This window comes from Artibeus jamaicensis, unplaced genomic scaffold, assembly GCF_021234435.1.
Source record: "Artibeus jamaicensis isolate MK-2021 breed Jamaican fruit bat unplaced genomic scaffold, CSHL_Jam_final contig_1016, whole genome shotgun sequence".
Classification (NCBI taxonomy): domain Eukaryota; kingdom Metazoa; phylum Chordata; class Mammalia; order Chiroptera; family Phyllostomidae; genus Artibeus; species Artibeus jamaicensis.
In genome coordinates, this window is record NW_026521195.1 from 7,285,146 (window position 1) to 7,304,062 (window position 18,917).

General features: G+C 45.6%; 1 protein-coding gene across 3 annotated transcripts in view; it reads right to left on the reverse strand.

The window, feature by feature from the left end:
- Window positions 1-18,917, reverse strand: part of BMPER (BMP binding endothelial regulator) — a 232,772-nt gene that overhangs the window by 78,988 nt on the left and 134,867 nt on the right. For 2 of the 3 annotated variants that reach the window (XR_008390935.1, XM_053661710.1), the window contains exons 12-13: window positions 8,526-8,855; window positions 2,066-2,402 (exon numbers count right to left, since the gene is read on the reverse strand). Coding sequence is in view for 2 of the 3 variants with exons in the window: in XM_053661710.1 (XP_053517685.1) it covers window positions 2,066-2,402; window positions 8,526-8,855 (667 nt within the window). In the remaining variant the exon portion in view is untranslated. The remainder of the gene's footprint in view (window positions 1-2,065; window positions 2,403-8,525; window positions 8,856-18,917) is intronic. The other variant, XM_053661716.1, reaches the window with a different exon arrangement.

Below are 18,917 nucleotides of genomic sequence, written 5' to 3' on the forward strand. Positions count from 1 at the left end.
GTGAGCAAGGATCCCAAGAGCGTTCTCGTCAGCACGCAAACTTGATGCACCAGGCCCCTCACACAACCTAGTGCCCCCTGCTGTGCCGCTGTGGCTGCCATCACCCCTTTCAAAGGCCAAAGGTGAGCATCTGCCTGGCCACCTAGCCGTTCCAATTCTCTCTGTTCATGTCAAAGTTATTTCTCACGACTTCTGCCAAGGTGCTCATCATATTCCTGTTCACACGCCAGGGATCCTAATACAAAATAAATCACCAGAGGGGAACAAATAGAAATGTGGAAGAAAGAAAAGGACTAATCTCTGTGGGCCTCCTTTCCAATTGTTGTTTTCAACACATTCCTCTGAAACGGGATAAGGACCAACAGTGTGGACTGCTGGGGCCCTGGGAGAAGCAGCGTGGCCTTTCCTCTCTGTTTCAGATGGACCAGGGCCTGATTGAAGTCTGCAACAAGGTAGGGGAGCTACCGAAGAGCTCTTACACCGGTTCCTCATTTAATAACCGGAAAAGACAACAGCAGCCCACCGTGAGAGAGCAGGCACTGTGGGTGGGCACTGGGTCGAGCTTACACATCTAGTTCATCATCGCGCTGAACCTGAATGGGAACTTCTCAAGGTAGCTGCTCTTTCTATCCCCACTTTCCAGATAAGAAAACTAAGGTTACAGAGCTGAGATGGCTGCTCAAGGTTATAGAGCTGGGCTGGATGCTTCACCCTGGGAGACCAGGAAGTCCTTCATCAGCATGCTCCACCGCTTCCCAGCAGACCTTCAAGTGAAGGGCATTAGGTTCCAAATAAAACCAGGTTTGCCGGTCCAGATGCTTACCTCACTCCAAAGTCTTACATTAAGATCTTTCCATGGCACTAGACAAGAGGTGGGGTCGATTAAAGGGGGGGGGGGTGCGTGCACAGGGAGGAGAAAGAAGGGGAACCCAGAGGATTCAAATTATAACAGGAAAATGGATTGAAGGAGATGAACGTATGTGTTGGAGCCAAATGGTTTGGCAGCCGCAGCAGTGTTTGGGGGTCTGTGATGACAGGGACAGTCCTTTTTCCACCCCACTCCAAGCAGCCTTTATAGAACTTTATCTTTTATGTCCAAAGATCAAATAAAAAAGATCACATTTAATGAGAACTAGGGGAAATAAACTGGGGGCAATTAAAGAGTAAAAATAACTTCTCTGTGGGTTCAGACCACAGGCGCTCACTCAGTTTAAGAGGCACAGGCAAATCACTTAAGGCCTTTTAGGCTGTGTTCAGTTCACGTTTCTGCCCACACCCGTGGTGGATGGAGTCCCAGAAGCCATAGCTCTCGAAGATGTGGGACTCTGCAATAAGTGGAAGTGTGGCCAGGTCAAACTCACCAACGTGACCTTGTAATGTGGAAGTCAAATCTAAGTCCCCTCTATAACCGATCGCTTTGTGGGGAAGGGGGTTAAGCAGAATTAGAAAACCTTATGGAATTTCTACTCTTAATGAGAGATGTTCCCTGCTTTACTCTCAAGCTCTGATTCCACCCTCCTCCGACTCTGCACACAAACTCTCAGGTCGCATCAAAGATCCAAGGAATCGCCACTTCGCAGCCTTGCCTTCCACGAGCAGCTCTGTTTTGGTCTTAAGAGGGAGGCAGACCTGAACTCTTCCTCAGACTTAGAATAACCAAGTTCACCCCCATGCCCACAGGCAGCCAGAATGATTTGAGATTTTGACCTCTGCCCTATACCACTATGGCTTAGACCAGAATTTGGGGAGCACTCATCCATCTTTGAGTCGAGCTAACACCTGGTAAAATCCTGGGTGCCACCTGCTTCCTAGTGAATCTGCAGATACTCAAAACCAGCATCACCTATAGGGTATTGCTCTGAACTATTCCCTGAAATTTCCTGATTTGGGATACAATGTGTGACTGACTTCACATGAGACCACCTGCTGAACAGAAAGACATAGAAGTTTTACCCCAGACTCGGGAGCTCTTGTTTTATACACCGAGAGATGCGATACACCGTGTGTCAGGGCTGAGTCTGTCCTTGCTCTAACCCAATCTCATCCCCCAGAACCCCGCACTTACCGGTAGAAAGTCGCATAGTCCACCGTTGAGTGGCAGGTCTGAAACTCCCAGGATTTGAGTTTCTGGCATTCTCGGTGGGCTCGGAGCTTCACCTTCACTGCCCCCTGGCACAGCTCGGGCACCGGTTTTCTCCGGGGTCTGCTGCAGAACTCATTGGACTCCACCCTCCAGGACTCGGCAAAGTCATCCACATCGAACTTGAAGTTCCCATCTCCACCGATTAAGTCGTCACGCTTATGCCCATTATAGTTGCCACAGAGACCACAGAGTTTGCCCTTGAGATGGGGGGCAGCCATGACTTCCACAAAACTGTCTCCATCCCAGGATATTTCCAAACCTAGAGGAAAAGGAGAAGGGGATCAACCACTCTTGAACCCTCAAAGGATTCCCAAGTGTGCACATCCTTACACATTACATGACTTTCTTGTCACAAGGAACACTAAGGGTTGCTCTGAGTCCTTGGTTACCTTTTACTTGTGCCAAAGTAAACATGTGAAATTACACAAATCCTTTACTTGTTAGGACCTAGAATGTTTAAAGTGTATAAAATTTGCCCTAATAACAATATCTTCTGCATCCCCACGTGACTTGTAAATAAACACTTATTGGCCATTTTATTCTAGGGCATATATTTTTGCCCTTTTTGAGAGTAACTGTGTTGGTCCAAATCATGATTTCCTTTGTCCAGCGATTGATTACTCTAATGGGAAGATACAAAGATGACAAAGATGACAGTTTTTATGTAATTTTTTTCTCTATCCCCAAATCCCCTATATGATCACACCAAATATCAAATGAAAAATGTCACAGTTTCTGCTGTAGTGGCTGTTACGGAATAGGTATATTGCTTCTGCATGCGTTGTCTTCAAAGGACAACCCTCACATGAAAGAAAACGGCTTCAGCGTTGGAGGTTTCAGAGGCCACCAGGCCCTGGGCAAACCTCCCCCCCATGCTGAGCAGAACCAGCAGCACAGAACAGTCTTGTTTACCACAGAAACATCTTCACTCTGGAAGGTATAGAATGGAAGGCCTTCTTGGTTTGCCCCACTGACCATCTAAAAGATTGAATGCTTTTTCCGAGAATATTCGTATTCCCCCGAGGCTTCCAAGAGCCATGGCAACCAATGACCTCAATGAATGGGGGCCTTTTTGCAACACACAGAACATCCAGATTATGCCGTCACAGGTGGGACTGCTACAGGTCACACACACAGATCAGCGTGACTGGAAGGTCAAGAAGAAATGCCCTCATACCCTTCCTGGCCTTGTATGTAGAGACACTTGTCCATAAGAGAAAGGTCTTGATGAAAGCCTTTTGAGGTTCAAGTCAAAGTCAGTGTCAAGTTCTTCTAGTCAAAGAGTTTTTCTCTGTCCCAAATGCCTGTTAGAAGTGTTTCTTGTTGTTCTCCCAGTAACACTCTGGCAGCGCCTGAGTCCCCAATGAATGGATGACCCGGGACCCAGTGAATGAAAAAAGAGCCACTTGGGGCAGAGACACCCAGGGACATTTCCAGGGGGTCAGTGTGCATGTTTGCCTTAGGACTGCTCCTTATTCACTGTCACGGTCTCCTAAGAGTGACAACATACACAAAAAGCAGCTCTTTTTAATAGGAAAAAAAGTTTCCCCAAGGGTGTTTTTTAACCTTACTCTCTTGGGTTTTTGACAAAAACTAGTCTTTCCCATTCTGAACCTCTGGAAAGAACAACATGACTCTACTCCTGGAAGACACTGCCTTTGTTCTTAAAGTATAAAACTAAGCTGATGAGCAAATGTTCAGAAGATGCTCGTAAGTTGGGGGTAAGGTAGTGATGGGAACAGAGAGGGAGAGAATGAGAAGGGAGTGGATCTTGCTTGGTTATAAAATTGGCATAAGGCGACATGAGAGTGATGTGAGATCAGTAAGAAATGCCCAGAAGTGAGATTCCAAAGGCACTTTTCCCTAAGTCTGGACGTGGTCCAGGAGGGAGGAGGCATCCCTGTGAGCAGGCCACACAACCGCCACAAGGAAGAGTTGCAGATCATCTTTAGGCAGAGCTATCAGTAGACTCAGCCAGTGGTCTAAAACTGGTTTTCTCCAGAAAAGCCCACAAGGAACTCACTGCTTGGTAAATTAAAGGAATGGACACATTCTTAGGTCAAGACAACTGGTGGAGAAGCTTCCTGGTTGGGACAAAAAACTAGGTTCAGAAAAGCAATTAAATAGAGTTGGGTAAAGAAGCAAGAAACATGGTCATAAGAAAGTGTCTCTTGGGTGTAATTTGATGAAGAGAAGACAGAGATGAGACCAGGTGCTTAGGGAAAGGTCACAGCTAGAATGTGCACACGCCGAGCAGACCCCCACATGGCTCTGTAAGAGAGCCAAGTCTGACAACCGTCAACTCTGACAACCACAGCTGTCATATAAAATGCTTTCTATTTCTTTCTACCCCATCACCCAACATATTATCTAGCACGTAGTATATATGCACTAAATGAATTCATTACCCTGTAAATTGATACGTCACTTGAAGCCAAGGAAACTGTGAATTTCATGCTAGTTAAGGCATTGCAATAACAATTTTGAAAAAAGACAAGTGAACTATAATATGATTTGTAATATACTCTCTAAGGTATAGAAGAAACTTGACCTTCCAAGCCTGTAGCCAGGCAGCTGCCCAGCAAGAGAAATGAGAGGGAAAAATCAATTTCATCCACATTCTTTTAGAGTACTGTTCCAAAGATTTTTCTGTGCTGCAAAATTCTCCAAACTACAAATCCCTTTCCTAGACAGCAGGCAAATATTATTCTTCCAAGTGCCACAATGGTTGAAGATTTCTCCCCAAAACAGCCTCCGACATCATTACTGACAATGATATAATAAATTTGAGACTTGGGCTGCCAAATTTGGGGGAACTCAACTCACACCGAGCAAGCCAATCATCACGACCTCTCTTTGCAACGGACAGGTGGTCCCTGCACACCCAGGGAGGTGCAGACCCACTGTGCTCTCAGTAAACTCTTCTTAAAACTCTTGACATCTCATTCATGAAACAGGGTCCCCAAAGTAAGAGAATAATTTGTAATTCACCCCCTTTTCCTCATCTTTTCTTTGTTATTATTATATTAAGATGATTTTCATGGACCAATGCTAGGTTTCATATTTTGAAAGAATAAATTATTCAACTACGGATGCCTTTGACTATTGTTGCATCATATATGTATATGTTTGCATGATTTTTTAGACCCTCTACTTGAGTAAAATCAATGAAGACTATAGCAGCGATAGGTAAAACCCACCCCCCCCAAAAAAACTAGTAAGTTGTAACTAAAGGATTTACTCTTCCAAAAGATATTTTAAATAGGCATCTGAAGGAAGCATGGGCCGGACTGAGTCCTGTCTGCAGCTGCGGTGGGTTTTCCACCTGGCTGAACAGGGCCTGGGATCAGCATAACCGGCAGAGCCAGAGGGCTGAAGTGAAGTTCAAGTCCCATCTGGGGAAGAGCAGTAGCCGTGCTCCTTCCACTGCAGGAGGAGCCTTCCAATCCTCCCTTCTCACCAGGGAGGGTTTCACAAACCCGTTCTTCACCCTTCAGCTGTGTGACCTGGCTCCAGACCCCTAGTTTGGAGGTTTTTCTTGGGGGAAGGAGAAGGAGATGTTCTTTTCTTTGTTGGTTGTTTTGGTTTGTTCTGCTTTGTTTTGTTTGGGGGTTGTCGCTGTTGCTTTTGTTGTCCACCGAAAGGTGAGAAGAGGCACAAAATCCATACACATACTGCAGAGTTGCTTAAAAATGGGTGGTTTTCTGTTCAGAGTTTACATCAAAGGAAAAAAAGACATATATTCTCCAGGTTCATCAAGTGTAGAAGTCTTGACGAACCTGGAAGAAAGTAAGATAAAAAGCCGCACTCACATGTGTTAATGCCTCTCCGGTGGGGGCTGATGTAACTTTTCAGGTGGGTCTGATGAAGTGAGCAGATGGCAGGAAGACAGTGCGTTTAAATTATTCACCAAGTGCTGCGAGTGGGGCGGAGTGTCTGGGGGTGGGCAGGGCTTTCTCCAGCTGCTAAGCTTTGCTCTGTGCCCTCTGTACTACCCGGATGTTATTAAGTAAACAGCTACCTCCTGATTCCCCCCCAGGGACAGGCCACCTGTGCCCCCCTGCAGGTGATTCCATCAGGAAGTGCCAAGTCCACGGACCCCAGGGGCAAAGTCATTCCTTGCCACTTCCCATCCACCAGCTACAGGTTTGATCTAAGCAGCTATTCTGGAGAAAATACCCTTGGATAATACAAGATTAAGAAATGAAAAAGAAGGAAAAAACCTATGGACGAAGAACCCTCAAAGACTTTTAAATAGACAGTCGATGGGTGATAACAAGAAACTACCCCTAGGGGGCAGTACCAACTGGGGTTGGTGGGCCAGAGTGGAAATGACTATGGTCTGGAAATGCAACTGTTCCCTTCAAAGGACAGTGTTGAAGCACGTTTTGGTGCTCAGAGGAATGTGGTTCTTCCCTAGGAAGCTGAGCGCGTATGTGCTCCACGGCTCCAGGAAGTTGCTCCGCTGAGCATGGGGGGAGCCACATAAATTACTTGAATCATCGGAAGAGAGATGGGAAAACAAAAGGCTGTAAAACTAAGTTCAAGGCCTGTAAGTGTTAAACTCACTAATCTAATTGTGGTACGTATGATATATTACTATTTCTTTAGCGGCCTCATCCTGCTGCTCAGTTTTACAAGTGGAATCCTTACAAAGAGTACGCTCATCCCATTAGGTACTGCGGCTGTGAGAGGAAGGGGTAGGGAACCTCCTAGACTTTGAACCAATCTTCCAGTATCCAGGATCCCTTTGAGAATGGGGACTGTGGTTGACTAATAATTTCCATATCGGCAGAATCCACTGTGTCCAGCTGGCTCCATAACAGATAGGCAAGATGCTTCTAATTAGTGCCGTGTAATGATGCCTCATCTTAGGCACATTTTACGGGAGCCATAAACTGTCGCCTCCTTGAAGGAATCAGCTGAGGCCTGTCTGTGCCGACTGCCCTGTCATTTGAATGTGACAACAGGTGTCTAAGCTTTCCGAGCAGGACTAATCCCTCTGAAGTCGAATGATTAGAGCTCTTCATGCCTGCCACACTCAAAGTCCAGAATGGGAATCTTCCCCCCCTTGTTGAATGTTGTAAGACATCAATATTTAACATCCTGTTACTGAAACCATGTTACCCTTGCTGAATAAAAGCTCCCCAGGCTTCTCCTTGGCTTCCTGCCTTGTTTAGCTAAGCTGGCATTCCATAGGCCAACTCAATTCATCAAATATATATTTGGCTTGAATTGAAACAGTTCGCAGGGTTTGGGAGGTACAGAACAGTCTCTATAACCCCTCAAAAGTGTCTGCTCGGTCAAACACTTCCCAGGAACCATGTTGCCTGGAGGAACTGGGCCCCAACTGATGCTTGTACATTGTTAAATTCTCATCAGTGTAAAAAGCAAGACATACCTGGATTTCTTCAAGTGCTGTACTTAAAGAAAAAGCACCAACCAGGAAATCACACAGTCCCAAAGCCAGTTAACAGTACATACTAACCAAAGGAAGCATGAAGGGACCCATACATGACACATGAAACATGTAAACAAGCTGAATTCATACTTTGGGGCTAATATTGAAGAACTGAGTTCTGCTTCTAAGATGCCTCTCTTAGGTAGCACCTCATAGGCAAAAATGTCTACCTCACTGAACCCCCAGGAATGACCTGCCAACCATGACCAGTGTGGCTGCTGAAGGAGGCGGCTGCCGGGGGAGTGGAAAGCTGGCCTCAGGCAACATGGGCTTCTGAGAAAGGGCCTCAGAGGTCGGCCCCGAGTGCCCACGGCCCAGGCAAGGGCTCAGAGCAAGAGTCCCAAGGGTCCTCCAGCAGCTACCAGTGGTTCCAGCCACCAGCTCAGCCGCATGCTTCCCAGGGTCAAGAACAGACAAAGCTGCAGGTCACACAGTCCACCTGCTGCACACCCACACACACTTGTGGTTTACTTTGGAGGAATCCCCCTCCCTTGGACAGATGCTGACAAGGAAGCAGTCTCACAGATGTGAAACTGCACGTTACTGGCTGAGTTGGGAGAGACACTGACAATTCCAAGTTGGCCACTGCTGGCCTAAAATTAGCAACAAAACATCAGAGAGAGGTTAGGTGGACAGCCCCACTGCTATTTTCGGAAGGAGGATGGAAAGGCCCTGGCTGTTGGCATGCAAGACTGGCGGGACTGGCATAGGAGGGCAAGGCAGAGTGTGCGAACTTCTCCAGCTATGTGGGGGCATCTTCAAGATCTTCCTGCCTGCAGCTGGGACCCTTCTCTGTCTCCCAGGTCCCCTGTGCGGAGGAAGAGCAGAGGAGGATGACCATGGTCCACTGCACTCAGGTGCTGCTGCTGTGTGGGTTGGTGAGGCGGAGGGACACAGATGCCCGTGCTTCTGGAAGCCCACCTGCTTTGGTTGTCACTTTCAGGAGGTAGCCGTCCAGGTCGATGTGAAAGTGCGGCGCCTGCCAGGGCAGTGCGATGCGTGAGCCATTCCAGCGCACAGTCAGGTGCTGCTGGAGGCTGATGGTGCTGGCACCCAGCACCAGCTCCACCGACTTGGTCCAGGAGAAGGAGCGGGTCCTGCGTGCATCGTTCTTCACCAGCACCTGAAAGGGCGAGGCAGGGGAGGAGCAGTCTTTTGTCAAAACGTACTGACACGTCCCCTGAAAGTTAAATGTCCGTCCGTCAAAAGTGTTGTAGTGGGGATCTCCGAAAACCGTGCAAACGCCGGGCTCTGCAGATGAGTGAGAGACAAAAGCAGGGTCACAAACCGAGCGCAGGATCCGAGGACAAATCAGGGGTCCCTGCAGTAAGCCTGGAAGGGGCACCCGCCAGGGAAGGGAGGGCCTTACAGAGATGCACTGGGCAAGACTGAGTCGCCAAAAAAAGTTTGGTTGGTGGTTTTAAAAGTCTGTGCCAAACCTCACAGGACATGGAACATTTCTGGTGCTTTTATACGTAAAAGTTATGTATCACACGTCTGAATCGGCATCTCTGTGTTGGAGCCCTGATATATATATTTCTGTGGTCTTAAGTAAGGCACGGAGAAATGGGACTAAGATAATTTTGTACACAGAACTGGCCTAACTTCATAACCCATATAAACAGGAATGAAACATAATAAGAAGCAGCAACATAAATGACAATACATCAAAACATCCCATTATTTCCATTTAAATAATTCAAAAAAATTGCATACATGGTATTCTACATGCTACTCACAGTTTTAAACAAAAGTATTATATCCAACACATATATTTACTAAAGACAAATGGATAGAATTACCAGACAGATGCATATTTAATACTGCTAGGAACCAACAACTGGTAAAGATAATAGTCTCTATGCATTTTATAGAAATACAAGGTTCCTGTATTTTCATCTGTACATCAAAATCTAAAGTTAGATAAAAATAAATCATAAAACCCATCATTTAGTAAATTTAACAAATTCCAATGAGTCCATCATTTCAAAATATCTTTAAGTCAAATACTTATGAGACCCAAGTAGAATTTCACACTTTGGGGTATCTCGAAGATGTTTTTATAGAAAATTAAATATTACTTATTTTCATAACAAAATTTGGCATTGGTCTGTTCTCCATCTAAAGGTATTTTATCTGTTTTAAAGGAGGTATGAACAACCAGGAAATGAGGAATTCATTTAGAGAAATTAGACCAAATGATGAAAAGGTCTGTGACAAAAAGCATCAAAGCCAGTCAACACCACAACAGGTCCAACCTCTGAGAATACTGTGCAAGCAATTGCTCTGAATGTCTAAGGGAAGAACTCAGAGGCAAGACAGAGGGGGCAGGGGCCCGCACACCCAATGGGACCAGTGGGACCCACAGTGAGCATTTGTTTGTACTGTCCCCGGTGTTTGGAGAGCCCGTTGCTCTGTGTTGTGACACATGATTTTATTTCAAACATCAATTCTATGTCACTCCATAGAGATCATGTGTATTTGGAACTCAACTGGTTAATTGTTCTAGGTCAGCTTCCTTGTCCATATTTGACAGACACTCAGGAGGAGGTTTTGGGGTGTGCACAATATCTTCAATGAACAAATGTTTTAACGAATGTTTTAAAGAGCATATAAAAGGCACCACTTGGGCCGGAGGGTAAGAGAAGTGGGCAGGAGGGGGAGGCTCTGAAAGGTCAGTAGCTACATTTGCATTCACCTTCCACTTCTGTTTCTTTCTTATCCTTTCTTGGTGGTTTTCTCCTTTTGACTCTGGTTTTACTCAGTCTGTTGCTCCCCCTTTACCACACCCCTGCCCCTCCGATCCAGCTAAGGGTTCTCACCAGTCTAATCGCCCCACACAGCATTCTTTCAGTCCTCTCTCCATGTGATTACTTCAAAATGGTCTTACCACACATTTCCGTCACATGCCAACAAAGAGAATCTCTCCCTGGCATAAGAGTGGTGCTTTCTGGTTATCGGGGAAGAAGGGAGTTCTTGGAGACTGCCCGAGGGACAGGAGGAGAATTATAATTCAGAGTCAATAACTGCCATGTGCCACAAAAGGGCCAGACCACCCGATGCAGCAAATTCAAGAGAAGGGCTTCTTTCCAGTTCTCAACTCCACGCACTCAGTGAGAAAACACAGGATTGATCAAGCCTTTTGAGATGTGGAGCTTGTAACACATGGCTCGTGAAGGCTTTGAAACTATGCCCCGGAAGAAGTCCTCCCTCGGCCGTGAGCGGGCCCTGGGAAAGCTTCCATCCTCTGACCAGAGCCTGAGTAACAGCTTCTCCTGACCCAGGGATAACTGCAACCACAGCTTCTGCTGATGTGCGGACAGTTGCACTGAAATGACCACTTACAAAGGCAGTAACAGCTGACATTTATGGAGAATACAGCACACGCCCTATGTCTCTACACCTACTGATCATGGCCACATTATATGAAAAGTAGACATTTAGACTATCTTCTAACATTAAACAAACAACTCAGCATTTGGTAGCAAACCCATAAAAAGAATTATTATCTAGTCATTGAAAAAGTTTGTGAATAATGTTCGTGACTGAGGAAATGCTTATCATGCATTAAGTGAAACATGGGAAAGAAAAAAATTTATATCTGAACTGTGTTAAAATAAATATACAGAAACACACACCCCCCACAAAATTGTAAACTGTGCTTATCTCTTGGTGGCAGAATCATGAGTGACACTTTTTCTTTCTTCCTTATGCTTTTCCTATTTTTTTTGTTATTTTGTATAAAGAGTCAAAGTGTGGGTACTTGTAGAGAAGGCCAATTATATGACAAAGCAAATCCTCAAAGAAGCAACAAAAAATATATCGTCTGCAGTGGCCCTGGGGGAACCCGAGCTTACTCATAGCTGGGAAAAGAGCTGTGAGGACATCCGGGAGACCAGGCAAGGGAAATTATGTGTGAACAGGGCTGTCAGGAAAGATATTTTTCAAGAGGCCCTGACATGGGGAAGAGAAGGGTTTGGAGACCAGGATGGTTTTTCTGTGTAACAGCTAGACAGACGAGGCCAACAAAACTTCGTGACGGCCAAGATGCCTGAGAGTTATGTGTTGCGTTTGGGGACATTTGTATCATGAGCTAAAATGATTTTGAAACCTTGGCCCTTTCTCCTGGTACCTCGAGGTCCCTATGTCAGAGCCTGCAGGAGTGGCAAACATGTGCCCTAAAGGGGGACCAAAAGGGAGAACGTGGGGGTCCTGCAAACCTGCCCAGACAAAAAGGAATGAGGCTGGAGACACACACAGGGGACACAAACGAACACTGTATTCTCATAGCATTTTCTCCCAGCAGATGCAATGAAATGAGCTGCAATCCAACATGTCCAGATGTCTGGTCCCACTCTTCTGGAAAGCTTGGAGTGAGGCTGGAGCTAAGTAAACAGATCATTCTACAAATGACCTTGAATACGTGTAAGAGAGAACAGACTGAAAAATGCGAGTTTCCCCTTGGTGGTACTTTTTTCCTTGTCCTGTAAATCAGGTTATCAGATGTCATTTTTAGTTTGGTTTGTTTTCAATATATGTATACAAAGGTCTAGGGAAAGGGGAAAAAAGATTAGAAGCATATAAACCCAAATATAAAGAGTGTTGTCTTTTTTTTTCCTCTTAGGCCATGGAATTATGGGTGACATTTATTTTCCTTTCTTGCTTATGTGTACTTACATTAGTTTTTACATTTACATTTATTATTTACAATGACTATGTATACTCTTGGAATAAGAATATTTGCTTTAAAAATTAAAAATATTGGGTTAAAACATATTGCTTTGATCGTACATACTTTAATAAGATTACTATAAGAATTAAGAGAGTCAGGCTGCTTCTGAAAACATAATTCTAATGCTTTGTTCTTAACTTCATTAAGTACATTTATTTCTGCCATGGGTGTATTTATTCTAATGAAATGCCTTCCTTCTGAGACCAGTGACTATTCTCAAAACACCCGTCAAAGAAAATTAAGGGGAAATTATACAACTCTATGTTATGAAGAAAAAAATAAGAGAAACTGAGTAGACTCTAAACCCCTTCCTCTAAAACACAACAACCAACAAAAAAAACAGAAAAGCATAAGGAAGGGGAAAAAAAGTATCATTCGTGGTTTTGCCATCAAGAAATACCCACAGTTTACAACTGTGGGTGGGGTGTGTTTGTGTATTTTAACATAGTTAAGATCATCCTGTACATGAAATTTCATTTCCTCTTCACTTAATATGCCACAAGCTTTCCCTGTCACTAAAATCACTTTGAAAACATAGAAAGTGACCTTCATCCTCTGTAGTTTCTGCAAAAAGAAAATTCTCTCCAACTCATCACACCACGCACCACGCAAATCAGAACAGAGCAGTGTTCTAACCACGAGAAAGTCTATCAAATAAAACACAGGGCCTGACACTTTCCTCGGCACAAATGGTAGGGAGAGAGGTCCTGCTGGACTCCAGGGTCCCTGCGTCTCTCAGGGGCTCCTTGGCGCCCCTGGCGGGTAAGAGTCATCCCGATCACGTCAAGTTCTGGCCAAGAACCAGGAAAGGCTGGGTCAGAAACACTGCTATGAACGTGAGCCCCTGTGGTACTGGCCTGGGCGCCTCCCAGAAGTGATGTGAACAGCTGATGTAATCAGGCTGCGTGAGACCAGACTTCTTCATGCAGGAGGTGGCCCTGACAGCTGTTGCTCCCAGGGGGACCCCAGGGCCCACCAAAGGGCACCAGGATTCCTGTAGGATTTTATATCCTTGGCTTCTTATATCAAGAATGTAATCTAATCTCACTGTGGGCATGTGGGGAGAAGGGGATAGTGGGTCTCTTCCCTCCAGTCTCTAATCCCCAAGAGTTAGAAATCAGCATAAAGAAACTAATGTCTAAGGAAACTGAGTAGGCACCTGAAGGTAATATTTAAAAGAAAACACTTAAGCAGGGATATTGTTAAGAATGTACATTTCTTTTTACCTAGTTTCTATAACCCCATATGCTCACCAATTGCAAACAGAAGAGCAAAGGAAACCGTCCACCTTCCAGATCCGACCTGAACTGAATCTAACCCTGAAGCCACAGCCCACGTCCCAGGGCCCCCCAGCTGAGCTCCCTGCTCCCCCACCTCTCACTCCACCCTTGGGTGGCCTGTGCCTGCGCCTGCCCCACCTGTGATCCCTCCCAGCACAGCGGTCCCCCAGCTCCCGCTCCAGCTCCCCCCAGTACCTTCAGGGACATTTCACGTCCCTGTCCCCTAAACCCCTAAAGCAAAGCTGACCACGTAGCTCGGATGTTCAGGAACAGTCTTAATTTCAGATACTCTACCCTGTAGACACATTACATTTTTCAGTTCACGGGTTAAAAATATGGTTACCAAACCCATAGCATGGTTATGATAATCAATTTCTACCCTAGCTTATAGTTGTAATGCCATAAACTGCTTGTATAAAACAGGCCTTAAAGTCTGTATATGTAAATTTGATTTATACTTCTCAGTGCCTAGTGCACTGCCCTGTATATCAAAGATATATGCCTGTGTGTATATATGAAATTATAATTTATATTATATTATTATTATAATATTATCTTTGCATTATAGCAATGCCGGGTACAATACGTACTAGGTATCAATAAAATATTAGTGGAATGAATGAGGTAATTAATTAAAGAATATATTTTGGTGGAAAAACATAAACTGCCCCCACTGAACTTATTACTAAAATAGATAAATAGAATGACTGGCATATGACAGATAATCAACAGAAATTTGCTTAATCAAATTAATTAATTTAATAATTAACTGTTGCCCTCAGAACAAGGTGTTAAGGCTCCAACTGGAATCCAGGGAGTTGACCAGCTGACCTGGAGAAGGGGAGTGATCCTGGGTCATCCAGGCCAAACTAACTGATTCGCAAGGGTCACTACACATGCAAGGGAAAGGCAGTAGAGTGAGGGGCACAGTGAGGCAGCATGGGAGGGGCTCAGCCCACTGCTGCTGGCTTTGCAGATGGAAGGAGGCCTTGATTCAGGACCCATGGGTGGCCTCTAGAAGCCAGACAAGCAAGGAAGCAAATTCTGCCCTAAAGATTCCAGAAGGGTGGGCCTGCCCACACCTTGCTTTTGGCCCATTCAGATCCATTTCAGACTTTGGACCTCCAGGACTTTTGTAAGATAATAAATGTGTATTGTTTTAAGCCACTAAGTTTGCAGCAATGTGTTATAGCAGCAATAAGAAACTAATACATTCAGCAAAAAGCAACACAACCAGTCTAATGCGACTAGTTTATGCAGGCACCATGCCGAATGCTCCCCACTTTTCACTATCTCCTTTAACCCTCACTGCTTCTCCACACACTTCACATTAGTACCCTGACTTCTGAGCCATGAGTTTGGAGACGTCACTCTGTTGCCCATGGTCACTCAGCCAATAGCAGTAATGACAGAGTCCAGCCCAGTCTCTGCAGTGCTGAGGCCAGTGCCTTTCCCACCGTGACCCAAAGCTTCCACTTGTGCCCCACACCACGGCAGCCTGTGCAGTTGTCATTAACTAGCCGAGATCAGAGCTCTTCGGGGATCTGAAGAAACATGTAGACACTCCTCTCTGCAAATGCACAAGTGAATCCACTCAAATGTAGAGGTTCATGGATACTCTGTTCCAAGACTCATCAGTCACCTCCTAGGAGCCCATGAATTTCAGTTAAAGAATGTCTATCTAGAAGTTCATTATAAACTAAATTCTATGGTTTTCTTTCATGCAAAGCCTCACTCAAAGATATGTTTATTAAATTGAGAGAGAAAGAGAGAGAGAGGGAAAAAAAAGAGAGATCAGTTGGCTCCTGTACATGCCCCACCTGGGGAATCAAACCTGCAACATTTCTGTGTATGGGACGGTGTTGCAACTGACTGAGCCACCCAGCCAGGGCTATGGCTTTCTTATGTAATGTATTTATGTTTCACCTCCCAGCCCCAGTAGAGGTTCCTAAGCTCAGGGTTTGCGTCAGCTTTTTACCTGTGTCCTCCTGGGCACCCTCCAGAATTCTGGGAACTCACCAAGTGTTAATACACACTTGTTGCAGAAGATGCATTTTTGCCACTCTCATCATTCAAGCTCTGACCTTAAAATGTTTGCTCTCTTTAAACTAGAAACCGCCATTTATCAAGCAAGAAAGTTGTGCATCTGAGCTGAAGAGATGAGTTTCACATCTCCAAGCTGACCTGGCTTCTAGCTTGAAAACCACCTTGGAGCTTTGGAAACACTCCCTGCTTTGAAAAGAGCCCTGGTTTGAATCCCAGCCTTGCCATTTAATGAATACAAAACCACGGACAAACTACCTACAAACCTCAGCTTGTTCACCAGGAGCATGGGTCTAAGGACAGAAACCCTGAAGGGTGGTTATAACGACAAAGGTAACATTCCAGGGGTGCTTAGAACATAACAGATGCTCAGAGGGTAGTCATTGTTGGTTTTATTATGACAAATTCAATGCAAATCCAGCAAACAGCAACCCACTGCTGGCTAAAACAGGGCTGGACAAGGCTGCAGCATATGAGAGAGCACACATCAGGTGAAATGTTGCATTCATTTATAAAACGCAGACTTGGGGCTAGACTGGGGTAAGCCTTCTGGACCCCTGAAGAATGTTAATAAAGTCACAGACACAGGAAAGATCACACTGGCACGAGAAGATCGAGACCAATCTGACGGGAGTGGGTAGTTGCTTGGAGACATGGGAGAACCCAAGCTGTCTAAATAAATTGGCCTGAGACCGATCGCCAGCCTGAGAACTTTAAACATACTCCAAAGAACCAACATTTCTTAACGCGTTTCCTACGAGACATCAATCCTGCCTGTGGCTCTGCCAAACTAAGTAGAAATAAACAAAATCTCTGTAGCTCACATTAGTTCGAGGGGTTCTCTATCCTCCATCACCCCACTGAAAGATTACCCGGCACACTGGCTGGCAATAACGGGCTCTGCGAATTCTGCAGCGAGGAAAAGTATTCAAGTTCACTTGACCCGGCATATCCCGAATGTATTCAATCACAGACTCTTGTTTTGAAAACATTACTCATGACTATCCCTCAGCACCAGCATTTTATAAAACAAACTTAGGGGAGCCGTGCGAGAAACCAGGGCAGGAAGCAGCCAGCCAGCGGAGGTTCTTGTGAAAGCCAAGTTGGGGTTCTGACAGCCGTGGGCAGAAAAGAAAGGCTGGAGGAGGAAAGACAGAAATGAGTTGCAGGCAGTGGGATGAGGGTCTGGCTGCTGGAAGAAAATTATTTATTAGAAAAACAAGACCAAGAGACAATCCACCAGACTTGATGACTGATGAGCAACAGGAGAGAGAAATGCCTAAAGTATGAGAAGGAGCATTAAGGTTCACCACCTGCGCAGCTGGGAGAGTGGGGGTGCCGCCAGAATTCAGTCACTAGACACGGGCTGGAAACAGCCGTGAAACCCTCCATCCAGCGCCCAACACAGAGAATTTGGAGAATCAAAGCGAGCCATGGTTAATGAAATTCAAATGCAGCACCTGAAAGAAGAATGTGGTCTCCTCCCAAACTGGAAGCTAACATCTGCCATATTAGCATCTTCTCAGGAAGTCCTGTGTTAGGGGCCTTGGAGTTTGGGTCGATCTGAAACCAGAATGAGAGAGTGGCCACAGAAGGGGTGCCCTGGAGGCAGGCAGGGCTGTGGGCTTATAGGATGAAAAGGCGCAAAATCAAAGCCGGAGGTAGGTGAACTGAGGAGAGAATGAAAAGGCACAGCGAAGGCATGGAGCAGTGGCTGGGGCCTGTGGTACAGAGAAGAGGTCATATCCATGAACATGAACTTCACACTGAAGGAACTATGGAGTGCGGCTCATCCGTCACTTCTCCAAGCTCCCAGGGGAGGTTAGAGCTCACATGTTGTAACCCAAGTGTCGGAACAGGCTAAGTGACCTCATAAACATAGATAAGGTTTTAAAAGGTGAGCACATATACCTGCTTTCAAAGAGAAGTCCTTAGTGACGGGGACAGAAAAGCAACGGCAAACCTGATATGCACTGGAAGGCAAACCTCCAGCATGAATGAAAATGTGGTCCACAGAGAATGTGAAACAGCACTTGAAAGTCTGGACTCAGGAGTCTCCTGGACAAGGGTCCTGCCCCATTCGATTGCTCGGACCCTCACATCTCCAGTCTGTAAAGTGGGGGTAACAGCAGCTGCCACTTCACGGATCCCTGTGTGCGTGGATTAAATGACAGGACGCACGGAGAGCGTTCGTCATGCTGCCTGACACAGGTTTCCACTCCGTAAATCTCTGCTGGTAGCAATTTAGTGCCAGCAGAAGTAGCAATTGCTCATCTTTTGCTCACAGGAGATGTGACCCTCAAAGAGAAATAGATCTGCCCCAGCTGGGCGTGCAGTGATTTTGCAATTCATCACACAGCACTTCCCACGAAGCACACGTCTCTGTGTCAGGGTTCAGGGTTCGCAGCCTCTGTGTTCTCCCTTAGCTGAGTTTCAGGGGTGCCCTGTTCAGGGGTTTTAGCCACGAGTTCCCACCGTCAAAACTGGGCTGCAGCATCTTCCCTGAAATTCAAGAGGGTGGCCGTGGCTATGCTGCACCAGGCGTCTGGTAATGGATTTAGAGCTCAACGGACAAAGTGTGTTTTTCAAAGTCTGGCAAGAAAGTCACTTTTAACTGAATGATTTAATAATGGTACATGAGTATTAAAAATAACTTTCCCAAGCAAAGGTGGAGGGAAACCACGTGATAGGACAGAATAAATACTGGACTAGGAGGATTAAAAAAGAAACGGGGAAGAAAAGCATGTTCCCACCCCAGTACTTCCAGCTGATACTACACTGCATGTGAACTTCCACTTCCTCACCTAAAAAGAGGGAGGGTTGCCCTGGCCCAGTGGCTCCATTGGTTGGAGCATCGTCCCACACACCAAAAGGTCGTGGGTTCGATTCCTGATTGGGGCACATGCTTAGGGTGCTGGCTTGATCCCCAGTTGGGGCACGTATGGGAGGCAACCAATCAAAGTTCCTCTTTCTGTCTCTCTCTCCCTCTCTCTCTCTACTGGCACCTCAGTACATTTATTTCAGCTCCCCTCCCCCTTCCTTTCTCTCTGGAATCAGTGGATGTGTTCTTGGGTGAGGATTCAAAAAACAGAAGCGGGAGGGCTGACTTCCCAGTTAAGGCACATTCATTTAAGGCACAATCCCATGATGCTAAAATGCTGATGCACTTGAGTGACAGAGTGAATTTGCTTTTACTCACTCTTGGTGGAAATTAGACACAATTAATTTCAGTTTAAAATTATATACATTTTAATGTTG